The sequence below is a fragment of the Protomyctophum parallelum genome (genome assembly GCF_964188405.1).
Source record: "Protomyctophum parallelum genome assembly, chromosome: 6".
NCBI classification, from domain to species: Eukaryota; Metazoa; Chordata; class Actinopteri; order Myctophiformes; family Myctophidae; genus Protomyctophum; species Protomyctophum parallelum.
In genome coordinates, this window is record NC_139701.1 from 27,304,046 (window position 1) to 27,319,241 (window position 15,196).

At 42.4% G+C, this 15,196-nt stretch overlaps 1 protein-coding gene across 1 annotated transcript in view; it reads right to left on the bottom strand.

Annotated features, from left to right (window-relative positions):
* Positions 1–717: 717 nt before the first annotated feature.
* The window catches only part of cacna1ea (calcium channel, voltage-dependent, R type, alpha 1E subunit a), a gene marked incomplete at its 5' end in the record, with an annotated part of 146,325 nt that continues 131,846 nt past the window's right edge, over positions 718–15,196 (bottom strand). The window contains 12 exons of the mRNA XM_083766471.1: positions 718–1,825; positions 2,067–2,227; positions 3,278–3,431; positions 4,238–4,369; positions 5,669–5,822; positions 7,134–7,240; positions 7,549–7,649; positions 8,109–8,216; positions 9,133–9,238; positions 11,860–11,956; positions 13,265–13,392; positions 14,018–14,207. Coding sequence (XP_083622597.1) covers positions 1,265–1,825; positions 2,067–2,227; positions 3,278–3,431; positions 4,238–4,369; positions 5,669–5,822; positions 7,134–7,240; positions 7,549–7,649; positions 8,109–8,216; positions 9,133–9,238; positions 11,860–11,956; positions 13,265–13,392; positions 14,018–14,207 — 1,999 coding nt within the window. The 3' untranslated portion in view covers positions 718–1,264. The remainder of the gene's footprint in view (positions 1,826–2,066; positions 2,228–3,277; positions 3,432–4,237; positions 4,370–5,668; positions 5,823–7,133; positions 7,241–7,548; positions 7,650–8,108; positions 8,217–9,132; positions 9,239–11,859; positions 11,957–13,264; positions 13,393–14,017; positions 14,208–15,196) is intronic.

Here is a 15,196-nt window from a genome sequence, read left to right on the forward strand (position 1 = left end):
TAAACAGTAGACATACCAGGCTGCGCCTGTGAGTTTTCTTCTTAAAAACATCCACATCATTGAAACAACTTACTGTACATCACATACAGGACAGTTCTTTTTTGTCATCGTCATCGTCAAGAAGGCAACACATCCTGAAGAAGACACATCCTCGGTTCTATATATACAGGGAGAAAAAAGAATCATGGCTTCAGTCGACTCTCTTAACGCGACACCCAGGTGGCACACAACATCGACAGTGGTTATCCAGCATGGGAACATTGTTAACAAATGCAGACGCACACGTCTAGTCCCATTGGCAGTCATACCTGATGCTAATAACTGATGTGTTACGTTTTCCACTGGGCGAGGCCTTCTGGCGCTCTAGTGGATGGATATCATGCTTATTGTAGTCCAGTGCAGAGCAACAAGTGCGAAGAGACTAATTTGGTCCTGTAGATTATCACAGATCTTTGTTTTCAATCCACGGGAGTCCATACTGTAGGATGCTGTGAAGAGACTGTAATCCTGCCTATATATTACTGCTGTCTATGTCAAGAGGAAATCATGCAGTAGTATCCACTACAAATCATTGTTCAGTGTCCTGGATAGTGCTGATCTGTACCTGTACTGTGCTACTTTAGATGAATCCTGTTCACATTGTCACGAGGGGTTTAGTTATAGTTTGGTTCATGTAGAAGTGATGTGAAAGTCCACACCCTCCATACTGTACTGTAATGCCCACAGACCTTGTGGATGCTTCCTTGTTTTAAACAGCGTCATTCATTAGAGATATCTAATGACAAGTCATATGCTTAGAATCAACCTTTGGTTCATTCATACTAGTCATATCATTATGCACAGTAACTTCTCAAGTGACCACAGCTTAGAATGCATTCTTCATATGACAGTTTTACATGGTACTTGTACGTTCACCGAAATGCAGTTAGGCCTACATCAGTTTCTCTGGTCCATGTGATCACCTATGACACCTTTGTTTTTGTCATATTTAGTTCAAGTAACTTGTGTGGGAACATTTGGCACTGTGTGTCTGCCTTGAGATACAATATTTGTTGGCTTTATTTGGCCAGCATTGAAAACACAGGCATAGAGTACATTATCTAAAGCCACACATGCACAAATGTACCCACGCAGAATTACAGTATATGTCCACACACACGCACACACAGACAAATATCTATGTTCCTTTTTACTTCAAGTGATGGAGTGTGTTTAATGTGATGGGGATTCTGTCACTTCACTTCCTTGGCCTGCTTTCTGTGTCCTAGCATCTGTCGTCCTCATCTGTGTCACTCAGCAGCTCGCCGGCACCTCCCGAGCTCGCCTGACCGAGCTGATTCCGGAAATGCCCGTTTGGAACCTGCCAGGAGTGTCTGAGCTGAGGTGCCGAGCTTATAGCGTTGGCCCGCCCCAAACTGGACGCCATGGCGGCCTCAAAAGTCAGCGTCTCCTGCTTGTCACCCGCCTCGCCACTCTGGAAGTCAGCATGGAAGGGGAGGTAGGGTTCTGATATGTAGCGGTGAGGAGACGGGTGGCTCACGACTGAACCTCCCTGACTGCCAGAGGATCCCTGAACTGCAGCCAACGGCCCGCCCTCCCTCTCAGACCTCCATGGGGTGGTATCTGTCAAGCCCCCAGGGCCGTCCTGAGGCTGGGTCTGGCCCACCGACGTGACTTCCTGTGGGGGAGAGGGGTGGGCGCGGCAGACGAGGGGGGAGTAAGTTATGTGTGGCCGTGGCCGAGAGGGGGTCTGGGGCAGCTGGCGCCGACCACGAGGTGTACTGGAATCTGAGGCAGAGTGGCCGGGGCTCCCTGATGTGTTACCCTGCAGGCACGACACGTGCACCAACACATACACACAGAAATCACACACAAAAAGTTAGAATGACAGAGAATGAAACTGTGCTGTCTACTACTCTAATTCCAAGTGACAGTACAGTAGCGTAAAGCCTAATTTAAACATTGAAATATGATGGTGTACCATGCCAAAAATAGCTGATCTACAAGCTCACACGTTTCGAGATGCGAGATTGGCGATGTGCAATTGTCTTCTACTGTAAACCTACCTGTCTCTGTAAGGCATGTGTACGGCTCTCGCTGGGCGATCGGGACTGTCTCCTTTCACATGATTGGTCCTGGCTGCGTTCCTCAGAATTGCAGCGCGACACATCCGGAGACAACAGGTGACGCCTCTCCTTAGAGCGACCCCTTTCATGAGCCCCCCCTGCTGAGATGCAGGGCACATTTCACTACACAGCAGGATCCATTCAATTAATTTAACTTTGAAGGTAATCTCAACTTTTGGCCTTGGCGTTCTGAAATTGATAGTCAAGGTCAACGTAACCTTTATTGCCACAATATTTGGCTTGTGCTTTCACCAATGCTACTACAGTAAAAGACAAACATCCCTATAGTAAGACGCCTAAGGGCGAGGTTGTGTGCATGCATTCGCCTCGTTGACTGCAGACTGCTGAGCGAGCGCTGGCGCTCCTTGTTAGATCAACAAGGAATGAATTCTATACTGGCCATATACTGTAAGGAGCATGTCTTGAGTGTACAGGGTTTGATGAGGTCAGATCAACATATGGAATGTCAGAACAGATCAGCTCCATAGTCCATACATGGAGATCTAAGGGTGGTAGCAGGGACATTCTCTTGAGTGTAAAGGGTTTGATGAGGGCTCAGGTAGGGCCCTTAATTTTCGGGCCTGTTGAGAACTCTAGTTTTCGCCGGCTGCTGGGCACGGCTGCACTAATTACTTTGGGGCAGGCCCGTCTAAAGTTTGAATGGACAGGTATCAGTCAAAAGGGAGACATCGAAGAGGAAGGATGGATGGGGAACGATCAACATCTGTAATGTCAGAACAGGTTCTGACATATATCCATATACAGTATGGAGATCTAAGGGTTTGAGGTCTCAGATCTAGAGTTGCTGGCCAATTTTGATGACATCAGGGATCTCCATATATGGGCTTAATTGAGACAGCAGGTCGCATTTACTATGACACCAGGGGTCTCCATCACTGATGATCACGTGATGTCACGAGACCTGGGTGTATATGGGGGCATCCCCATGTATGGGGATAATGAGTGACTGACGGGAAATTAACGATTTCATAGTAAGACAACATACAAAGATGTTAAAACATAAAAACATACAACAAGGTTCCAAAAGCAAATAAAACAACACACAACAACATCCACACAATCCTCTTAATAAAAACACTTTGAATAAAGCATGTATGTTTCAATTGAGTGGATGGAGTAGGTTAACTGACCCCTGTAGCTCCTCTGACGTGGTCGATACGTGTGGTGGTCAGGACTGATTTTCTCCAGGGAATGCTCCTCCTGCCACAGGCCGTTCACACACTGGTCTCCAATTGTGGAGAAAGAGCGCTTCATCAGCTTACTCTCTTCTGCCAATGTCCCTGACTACATACATACAGTACATTACTGTACTACATACATACATAAATTGCATACATTGTTCTGCCCTGGCAATTGCATAGTACAAGGCTTAGACAGACCGCTAACGAAATGAAGATCCAGTAAAACCGTTTTTCTCAGATTATGGCTTTAGGTTCATCAATTTAGTAAAACTGGAAAACAAACAGAGTATATTTATTTTACCAAACAGCCTAAGTCATGCCATTTTAACATTCATGGCACTTTTGGTTTTGGACATAGAAAAACTTCATTCACATAGCCCTAGACTGGTTGTGATACATTTTCAAGTAAATCCCATTGATCTGATCATATATACGGTAGGCCTACAGTGTGGGAAAAAGTACCCTAGTCTTCTGTGCATTTCTCTTGCGAAATGCACAAGTATACGGCAGTGACATAAAACATTGTTTTGTGTCGAGGAATACACAAAAGGCATAGGGTATTTTCCCCTATACATTATACTGTATTTCTCCTGTTGTTCTCCTTACATCACGATTTAGGTTAAAAATGTTCTCCCCGTGTCCCCTAGGGTAGGTACAAAAAACACACACATGCTACGTCCCGCCGGGGGAACAACCCCCTGTCAGGTGAAAAGAAGCAGCTTGGACTCCTCCTCATGAATAGAAGGAAGCATGAGGTCAGTCCGCTGCCCCCCCCCAGGTCGGCAGAGTTAGTGTAGCGCCCAGGATTACATTAGATAATTGACACTGGGTGAAAAAATGGTTTACAAAAGTTTTGTATGAGTGAAAAGATAAAGGACAAAGAGCTGGACTAATGTTGCTGTTCATTACCTGTGCATCAACAGCCAGCCTGGGCATGGAGGAGGCTCTGATAGACGCTGTCCTACCAGGCGATTTAACAGCCACTGCTTCCTGTCTGGCTGCTTGGCAAATCACCCTGTTATAGTCCACTACCTCTGGCACCTGCACACAAATGCAACAGAGATTATACTCCACTATTTCCGGTACTTGCACACAAATGCAACAGAGATTACTAAATTACTTATTTTCTATTGATCACACACATGTCACATTCCTAAGCCAATAATTTGATGACCAGCAGTGGTTCCGTTTCCGCCTCCCATGTAAAGCATCTTTGGGTAATCAGAAAAGAGTTGTATAAATTGGAGATATTATTATTCATTATTATCCAATTTACTGCCCGGTTGAGTTCTCTCCTTGCCACGTCTTTTCAAAGCAAGCTCGAATTTTGAAGACCTAAAACGTGAAGCGAAGTAAAAACGGCTATGTAAAGTGTGCCACGATCTTATTTTAATTCACCCCAAGCATACATTTCTTAACCACGACCAGCGATGCTTTAGTTATGAGCCGTGATTTCATGTAGTCATAGCACTTTATAGTACACATGTATATTGTATAATATATAATATAGTATAGTATGTATAGTTGACATAGATACTCCACTTTTACGTTCTTAGTTTATACATGATTCATGATAACTACTTTTGATATATGTGATGTATGCCATGCTTTTTGTTTTTGCTTAAATGTATGCCATGCTTTTGTTTTTGCTTAAATGTAAGTCGCTCTGGATCAAGAGCGTCTGCTAAATGCCTAAATTGTAAATTGCAGCAAATAAAGGAAATGAAGCAAAAAATGTGGCGGGTGAGGAGCTAAACACAGTTGGAGACCGGATGTCCCGTTACCGTGGATAGATAGACGTGGTCGAATGAGAAGACCGAAGCCCATGGTCGAAATGAGGACCATGGGAGAAACACATAAAAACACTGCAGTGTAGCCTCCAGAATATTCTGCCTGTCTGTCTGTGCGTGCCGTAAACATGGAGTGCTGTCACTGTGTGGGGACTAAGGCCAGGGACTTTTTTTGTCTGTGCTCTGTGCGTCTATGCCCAAAGGAACAGTGTGTGCGGAGGGGGGAGAGAGAGAGAGAGAGAGAGAGAGAGAGAGGTCCAGTCCCAGACGGCACGAAACATGCACGTTATAATTTACGAGTATAATTTTAACACCATAGATTTCACTGTGTAGACTATAGTTTATGAATTGAACACATTGATACAATTCCCTGCTGCGTTTCCTTGCTGCGCTTGACACAGCCAGTGTGAAGGCAAACCGCAGCAAATTAAATATGCAAGAATCCCAACTTCCCTGCCCATTCGCATCGAGTCTACCGAAGTATTAGGTGAGAATGTGACCTAAGTTAGGTGTGCAGATGCTCTGGTCTTTGGTCAGATTGGCTCCTTACCAATGTGTGTAGGTGGTGCTGGCGGTGGTGGAGTTGATAATGATGGTAAGGTAGATGGTAGTCCACCTCCTCCTCCTCCTTCTCCATTCTGTGAGCCAGGGGCTGCAGGAACATATCCTGAGGAGAGATGGGGCTCAACGCCATGAAGCCTCCTCTGGTGGATGAGCATGAAGAGAAATTCAGAGAAAGCATTGTGATCATGAGCGAGGCATACAGACACAGAGCCGCCATGCATTATATTTTCAGTGTGCGACACTGGCTATCAAACATATTTACAGTAGTATACTAAGTTCTACCAACACCGCAATTAAAGCTTCAATCCACAACTTATATGTCCTACAGCAGTGGTTCCCAAACCTTTTCATGTCAAGGACCCCCAAATTGACACTAAATAGCCCACGATATATATAAGTTATGCCATAAGAGAAGATTTTTACGGTTCTAGCAGTGATTCTCAACCCGTTTAATTTCAAGGACCCTCAGTTTGACATGCATGTTAGTCTACAGACCCCCAATTTAATATTGTAAAATCAATATTAATTTAACTCTGACTGTACAAATGGAAGAAAATGGACCCGTCCATTTGGTTCCATTTGTACACTCTGAAAACAGACCCATGTAACTCTGAGAACCAAATGGACCATGTACAGGTCCATTTGGTTGCAAACTATCATTTAGCTGGAACTCCCTCAAGGACCCCTGGGGGTCCCTGGACCCCACTTTGGGAACGACTGTCCTACAGTACCTGGTAGGTTTAAAACCTGGGTCGTTTACATTCATCCAAACAGAACTCACCAACATTGCAGCTGTACGAAAAGCTTGAATTATCGTCTTACTATCTGCAATGTGTTTGTTTAATAAAAATCCACCGTAGACATGTTATGAGCTACTTCCTGTCAAGAAATTCCTTGCAGGTGATTATTTATTATTATTATTTACGTATTTTATAAGTGTGAGAGTTTGGAAGTAAAGCAATCAGCAATCAGTAAAGCAACATCCTGCTGCCTCCTGCATTATGTGCAAATTATAAACAGGTGGTACACAAACTACACATGGACTGTTGAGTGATAGTCAACAAGCACTATCAAACTCCAGCACTTAGAAAAAAAATCATCTGCAAGGAATTTCTTGACAGGAAGTAGCTCATAACATGTCTACAGTGGATTTTTATTAAACAAACACATTGTAGATAGAAAGAGGATAATTCAAGCTTTCTGTACAGCTGCAATGTTCGTGAGTTTGACGTTATTTAATACAATTAGATAGGACTGTTCTGTTTAGATGAATGGGCTGTCTATGGGAAGCAGCAATCATCAATGGAAGACTACTGCAGAGTACCGCAGAGGTATTATGTATATTATATTAAAATAGTCTACAGATTGGTTAAAATAATTTAAAATGTATGAAAAAAACATGTTCTGGATTTCAGCTTGGAGAAATGAAATGAAAAGGTCTTGGGAGTTACAAAGCAGATCCAGCACTGTGCGTCAGGAAGGGAAGGGCTTTGGCGCTGCACAAGATGTCCTGAGGCAGAGAAGATGCATCCATACGCTGGAACATAGGAGCATGTTTCTAAAGAGAAGACATGACATACAACAGCTTAACAAGACATGTATTAGAACGTCAAGCATGTCACTTTATATGCAATGATGATATAGGACATCAGAGACCTCCACAGAGACCTCCACATCAAACCACATTTGACTGAATTTGACTGAATCCGATCCAATTCATAACATGCCAACAACAAATCTGTCACAATTTACACAAAAACAAAGGACATAACAAAATAAAATAATTTTATGCAAAATATAAATAAACACAATTGTCAGAGCAGAAATCAAAGGAAGAGTTGAATCCAGATGAGTGCAGTACAGTACCTGTTCTTCTAGCTGCTGTCGGAGCTTCTTGGCCTTGCTCTGTTTGTAGTAGTCCATGATCATCATGGCTGCATAGATCTTCCCTATGGTCATATCACTGGCTGGAAGAGAGAGAGAGAGAGAGAGAGAGAGAGAGAGAGAGAGAGATTAAAGAGAGAAAGAGACACTAAAACCCTGAGTGTAAATGTATGTAGGGCCTTATATGTTTCAATCGTTTCAATTGAAACGGGCCTTGAGCCTCCAGGAGCCTCACAATTGTAAATTATTATTTGTAGTACTAGTATTAGTAGTAGTAGTATTGAATTGCATCGCAGCCTTCCAATGAGCCTATTATTCAGCCTCATCCTGGATGTTCACTTACCACTAGTTGGCTCTGAGATGTAGTGGAGTAGAAGTAAAAGTACTGGAAATTTGAAATACTCAAGTAAAGTAAGTAAAAGTACTTACCGGTAGTTACTTTCCACCACTGGTTACAACACTGAGTATTATAATCTGAAGGAGTAAAACTATAGAGCAAAGTCTTGCTGTGAGTTTAAAAATGTATGTAATGCTAATGACACCTTTATGAATGGGTACCAGGAGGTCCAGAGTCTTCTGAGAGAGATGAGGCCAGATGATACTGATCTCCTTCTGCAGGTCAATGTCCATCTGACCTCGGTCCTCCCCTCCTGGATCACACACACACACACACACACACACACACACACACACACACACACACACACACACACACACACACCTGGTGAAAAGGGCATTCAGATGCACTCAAATCATAAAAAAAATCATTAATTATAATTTTTTGTTTTTCTTTTAGGTTTTATGACCTAAATTACACCCAAACAACCTGAACTTTGAACATTCAGTGGTTTTTATGTGGTCTGGGGTTTTCTCTGTGTGTTCTGAAGCCTTTTGAGCTGCAGTGAAAACAGGCAAAAGCCCTCAACAGTGACATCTGCTGGCAAATTGTCATATATGGGATTTGTAGACTGTTACATCCATAGACATATAAACGTAGACGCCCTTTCCGGCTCTGGAGCGTATGTGCTCAATTTTCCCGAGATTCGTTGTGAAGCACCGCGGAAGCATGAGCGTGCATCACAGAGCACATGTGCAGGTCTGATAAGTCCCGGAAAAGATCCGCTGTGATTGGCCAGTAATCACTTGAGTGGCAGCGTGACGTAGCGTGCTTTCCACACTTCCGGCATGCTTCCTCTCCCAGTGAAAATTCTTCTGCCCCTCCGTCAACACACATGGCTCCAACAAACTGCAGCGGCCAATGAGGCATCTATTTTTAATAGTATTTTTAATATCTATGGTTACATCACTGTCCACAGGCAAATCAGAGCACTTGTTTGAGTCTAATTATTCAGAAAACCCCAGACCACAGAAAATCTACTGAATGTTCATAGTTTTTTGGGTGCAATTGAGCTCGGAAAACCTAAAAAAATAAGAAAACTTACAAAAACTCACCAGACCTTTAATGTACATCAATTATTTTCAAATACTACGATTTAATCCCTTTATAAACACAATCCACACAAGCACAGTGCACTAGTATACATTTTTACAGCACATCTGTCTAACCTCTGGCGATCTTGACCTCCAGGGCGGTGCGGATGAGGGCCATGAGCGTGGAGGTAAAGTGAACTGACATCCCCTCGTCTACAGGCATGTTCATCAGCACCAACCTCTGATAGCATGAAGGACAGGAGATACCATCAGTCACCACTGCCACTGTACACCATGAAAATCTAACACTCCAGATTCTACTCTGTACAAGTAAAGATAATAGGGTACAAATTTGTATAGAGCGTTGCAGTCCCGCCCCCTTTCATGAAGACGACAGGCCCAGGAAATAATTCCCCATTAATTTTTCCCATAGACATTTTAAAAAGTATTTATTTAAAGAACTGTAAGCCTTGAACAAAGCCAACGTAGAGGTCGACAGTACTTGCGTGCTCTGCTTGCGCACTAGTAGGCCTACGGTGGAGATGGAGCGGTGGCACCGCTCAAAAAGGGCAAGTTACAACACTTTTTTGTTGTTTTTCTTCTTTGTAATTATTTCTTCTGCCCAAAATATTGTGTTTGTTGTGTTGTTGATTTGTCACGATCCGACTTGGCTTTGTTCGAGGCTTACAGATCTTTAAATAAATACTTTTAGAAAATACATGGGGAATTATTTCCCTGTCGTCGTCATGAAAGGGGGCGGGACTGTGACGCTCTATAATTCATTGATAAAGCTATTTGTTAAACAAAATAACATCAATACTGTTGATAATTTATCTCTATGAAGTGTTTAGTTCATTTGAGATACAATATGCTTTCTGAAGCTTTTATGCATTTATTTGTGTAAAAATAATGAAACAGCAATAAAGACTCACATTGCATGCAGACTGTTCATCTCTGTTATGAAACCAACTGCACATGCAACTGGGATTCATGCACTCAGACACACAAACACACATGCAGATGAACAAAATACTCTACATGCACACACACATAAGAAACATGGAGGCACATGCAGATGCAAAGGAAGAAACAAAAATGAAAGGCAATGTCAACATTAGACAGAAAACGTTCTCTAATGGCAAGTCTTAGCTTCCGCAATTTACTTCAGGTGTATACTGTCTGCTTTACAGTTACATAAGCCACCAACAGCCTCTTTTCCTTCAGCAAATAATATTAACCCATTCTGACCTGAGATCAGATTCATACGAGGTTTCCGCCGGACACACACTGGTCCTGATGAACCCATTCTGACCTGAGATCAGATTCTAAAAATGTCAGTCGTTCTTTGATTTTTCAAAAATGGCAGACCTACAAGCTCGTATCGCGCCACTCGGTGGCGCGATATGAGCTTGTAGATCTGCTATTTTTAAATAGCTAAAGCATAACATGATGCTGACACCAAAATGGGTGCCCGGTCAGAATGGGTTAATAACAACATAAACAACAACAACATACTGTACATGGACATCCGAGTTCTTTGCCAAAATGAAAAACCATACAAAAACTACCAAAACAATGGCTACAGCGCTCAACAGAAAATAATTGGAATATGCGACTATTTAAAAAGGCAATACTAATATCTATGTAATGTATAAACAATTACTAAAGAAAAGCCTTTGCGCATCCAATGTATGTCACACAAAATGATGTTTAGAGAGCTTATCGTCACTGACTGAATGAGGATGGCAGCGACTGCCTGTCTATCTCCACCATTTGATCTACCTTATAGGCCAACTTGGAAGGGCATTTCTTGCCAAGGCCAAGAGGTGGCGACATGTTGGTCAACATCTCATACATTTCAGTGTAATGGATACGGCCACTGGGGGCGCCAGGGAGCCATGAAAATGAGGACAAGGAAAGGAGGAAGGATGTGCAAGATGAGTAGAGGAGGGGGAGGAAGAACAGAGGGGCAGGGGGCAGGGGGTGGAGAAGGAGGATAAATTGAATAATATCATAAGTGTGTGTGTGTGTGTGTGTGTGTGTGTGTGTGTGTGTGTGTGTGTGTGTGTGTGTGTGTGTGTGTGTGTGTGTGTGTGTGTGTGTGTTTGGGAGGGTATGCGAAGGGGGGGGGGGGCGGACATGAGAGAAGGAAGACAGATGTAAATAGAGGGAGGAGATAAAAGAGAAAGGATTATTTTATGTCAGACAAAAGATGGGTAAGTATTCTTTCTATGCTGCCAGCAGGGCATAGAAATCTAGGAGGAGAAAAACCTGGGACATGATGATAAAAAGGAATGACAGTCTCACTGGATCTTGTACATTAACACTTACCTGCTAGTTGTGTGTGTGTGTGTGTGTGTGTGTGTGTGTGTGTGTGTGCGCGCGTGCATGTGCATGTGTGTGTGTGTTGGGGTGGGGCTTGGAGGGGGGCAGGGTGTGTATTTGTGTGTGTGAGTATGTGTGAGAGTATGTGCGTGTGAATATTAAATAACAGCCGCAAGCCAGATCCAACAGGTAGAAAGACACAGGCAAATTAGACAATTTCAAATTGTAACATCAATCCCATCAAAGAAACATTGCATATGGTTTTTGACTGCCTAGGGCGCTTTGACAAAACGTAACATTTGTTCATCCGTGAGGATGCATTTTTTGATTCCCTTGTGCCTTAGTACCACGAGACTGTAACACTGCCATTCTTTGAGGGTAGAGCTGAATACCACCGCCAAATTATCTAAAAGGGTGGTGATAGCTGGGGAGGAAGAGTGGGGGAGGAAGGAGAACGGATAGGAGGAAGACAGGAAGGAAGGGTCCCACAGGGAAATGGGCAGAAGAGGCATCTGGTGACATGAGAAGGGGGCAAACCTTGCATGCCACCCTGTGGGGGCAGTTCTTTCCAAATCCCAGGGGAGGTGAGATAGTGCGTACAACTTTGTACATCTCCTTATAGTGGATCCTACCACTGGGGAAGAACATACACGGCTTTAGTTTTCAATCAGAGTTTAACTTAGCTGTGTGCCGATGTCAGGGCGACATGGCATTCATGCAACCAAGCATAAATCAGCCGTTAGAATGAAATATGTGGCTGGATGAGCCCTGAATGGAGGCTGTGCTCCCTGTGAGAAACCTCAAAAAGTTCGTTTTAGTATGCATAACGGTTGCATTAAGATAAATAGAACTTAGATAAAACAATTAGTGGTGGGCACAGAAAAGACTGATATGTGTGTGCATAGGAATGATGGAAATGTTATTTCTAACTAGTGAATTTAAGTATAAGTCCTTGTTCACCAGGAGCATTTGTTAATTTCTTGTGATTAATTCACATTAATTTAAACTGCTATTTGGTGTCATGTGTATCTACATGAAATACGTAATTACAATATTTACAAATACAACAAGCATGAAGCATTTCAGCATGAATAAAATGATCAACCTGTATGAATGAGGCATCACCAAATTAATAGTTTACTCCCTCTGTAGATTGTAATAGTTAATTAACTATGCAAATATTCTTATAATTAGGGATAATAGATAAACGTATATTTCAAGGCGCTAAATGAGACCCTATGCTGACAGATAAAAAGTATGAAATATTATCTATTCTTTAATTGTCAGTTGTTTCATTCAAGATAAAATATACTATATGAACATTATATGAATCAAAAGAATGATCCACCTTCTACCTGGCATTTATTTTGTCTATATTATAACAACATGCCCAAAATCATCTCATTATAGGCAAAAGTCTAACAAACTTTTCAAGAATGTTTTTTCCTTTTCTTTTTTCAAAAATAGCACATCTACAGAATAAGTTCAGGGGCTAAGTGGGTAATTTATCATATCCAGCAGTTTAATTTGTGACCGAATGCAGCAATGAGATAATATATATTTTTTCATTTTATATGAAAGTAGTAGATCAGAGGAACAAAATGCTATACCACTTAGATTGCCCCAATGGTTTTGGAAGTACAACTTGTAGATAATGTGTTTCTGAAACAGTCATAAGCACACAGCACACAAACAAAAATATAAGATGGCCCTGAGCAATAGGATCTGTTTGGCTGGCTTTGTTGGATAATGCTGTGTGTTAAGGGTGCATCATTGTTCTACCTTACTGGGTCAATGCATGTGTTCCATTACCATTACACAATATTGGTATCCCAATTATCACTCCTCTCTAACACGATTTACGTACGTTACAGTATATTTGCATGACTCAATGCATGACCCGCTTTTGAAAAACAGTAAAGAGAGACTGAGAGACACTGACCAGGCGGCGCGGTCATACTCTCCCCAGATGCGGACAAACTCATCCAGGTGATGAGGGCCCAGGATGGAGGAGTCCCTCGTCAGGTACTCAAAGTTATCCATGATCACTGCCACAAACAGGTTCAACATCTACAGCACAGTGGGAACAGAGTTATCCATGATCACTGCCACAAGCAGGTTCAACATCTACAGCACAGTGGGAACAGAGTTATCCATGATCACTGCCACAAACAGGTTCAACATCTACAGCACAGTGGGAACAGAGTTATCCATGATCACTGCCACAAGCAGGTTCAACATCTACAGCACAGTGGGAACAGAGTGGACTCATAGGCCACCTGCTATACAGCAACTGTGATTCTGGGTGCAGATGAAGACTTTTAAAAACGGCATTCTTATTACCAGATTTGTGCATCAGTAGGCCTAACAAATAAAATAAATGTTACATCTTCGATAAGTTGTATATGTTTTACATATAACTATTACTTTTATTCGTTCTTGACACTTTTGAAAGCTTCCCCAGAAAACACTGACTGCATCTGCAGCCTTACATGGTTCTTCTTATAATCACATTTATACAGAATTATAAAAAAGAAAAAGAAAATAGACTAAAAATATCCGATTATGTTGCAAATACCGATTTTACAAAAATTGCATTTTTAAGATACTGATACGATGAACAATATGGTGCATCACTGTGTGCTGTAGTTATCTGTTCCATAAATGGGAGTTAATAGAGTTCTGTCTCTCTTACCAAGAAGGAACTGAAAAAGATGAAGGACACAAAGTAGAAATAGGCGAACTCTGACCCACAGCTCCCCTCGTGGTCAGAGGTCAGGGGGTCAGAGGTCCAAGGGGCAGGGGGAAGAGATGGGTCCCCCTCACACTGCTGTCCCCCCAGACACGACAGCATGATCTCCTGCCACGACTCTCCTGTCGCACTCCTGGACAGACAGACAGACAGACAGACAGACAGACGTGGAAGTCAATCGGTCATTATGTGCAGTTCATTTTCATCAATCCTGACTCCTCCTTGCCAAATAACCACTGGAAATTTAGGCTACAGTACATGATAGTTATATCAGGGTAATAGCTTGCACGACTCCAGTTGCTTTTAAACACCAGCACTCACGGTTTTCATGAGGAGGGGGGATTATCCCCCCAAATAAATACCGTGGCAGCATGTGTTTTACTGTGTTGGCAGTGTTTTGCCATGAAATCAGTAATTATGAGCAAAAGTGGCCCCCCCTCCTCATGAAATATTTCGCACGCACATTGTGCGCACAGATAGCCCCCAAATATGTCCCCCCCAGTTATGAAATGCTATCTGCGCCCCTGCGCAGAGCAGCAGTACAACGAACGCGTTTCGGCGTTCAAGCCTTCATCAGCGTTGTCTATCTGCTGGAGACACCGGAAGTGCCACATTGTATATAGTCTCCCTATAGGAGAGACAGTACCTCTGACCCATGCAGACATCAATGAGTTCACAGCCAACTTGTACCAAAAGTGCAAACATAACAATTCAGACAACAACTTTATAATAGACGTCAGAGTCCTTAAATACCTATATATACACATCTAAATTATGTTGACATATCAGAGTCCTTTTGTCCCATATGAAAGTCCCAGAAATAAGGTTCACAACATACAACATACACCAAGGCACATCTGACTGAGTCACATCTGACATTCTGGACGGGAACCCCTTTTGGTGTTTTAACTAAGCATTATGTTATACTTTAGCTATTGAAAAATAGCAGATCTACAAAATCTACAAAAATAGCAGACCTACAAGCTCATAGCTCGAGCTTGTAGGTCTGCTATTTTTGAAAAATCGTGAAAATGCGGCACAAATCTTTGAATATAATCTTTCAGAAGATTTTTTATTTTATTTCGAAGTCAGGCCTGATGTTTCAAGCATTATGTTATATAA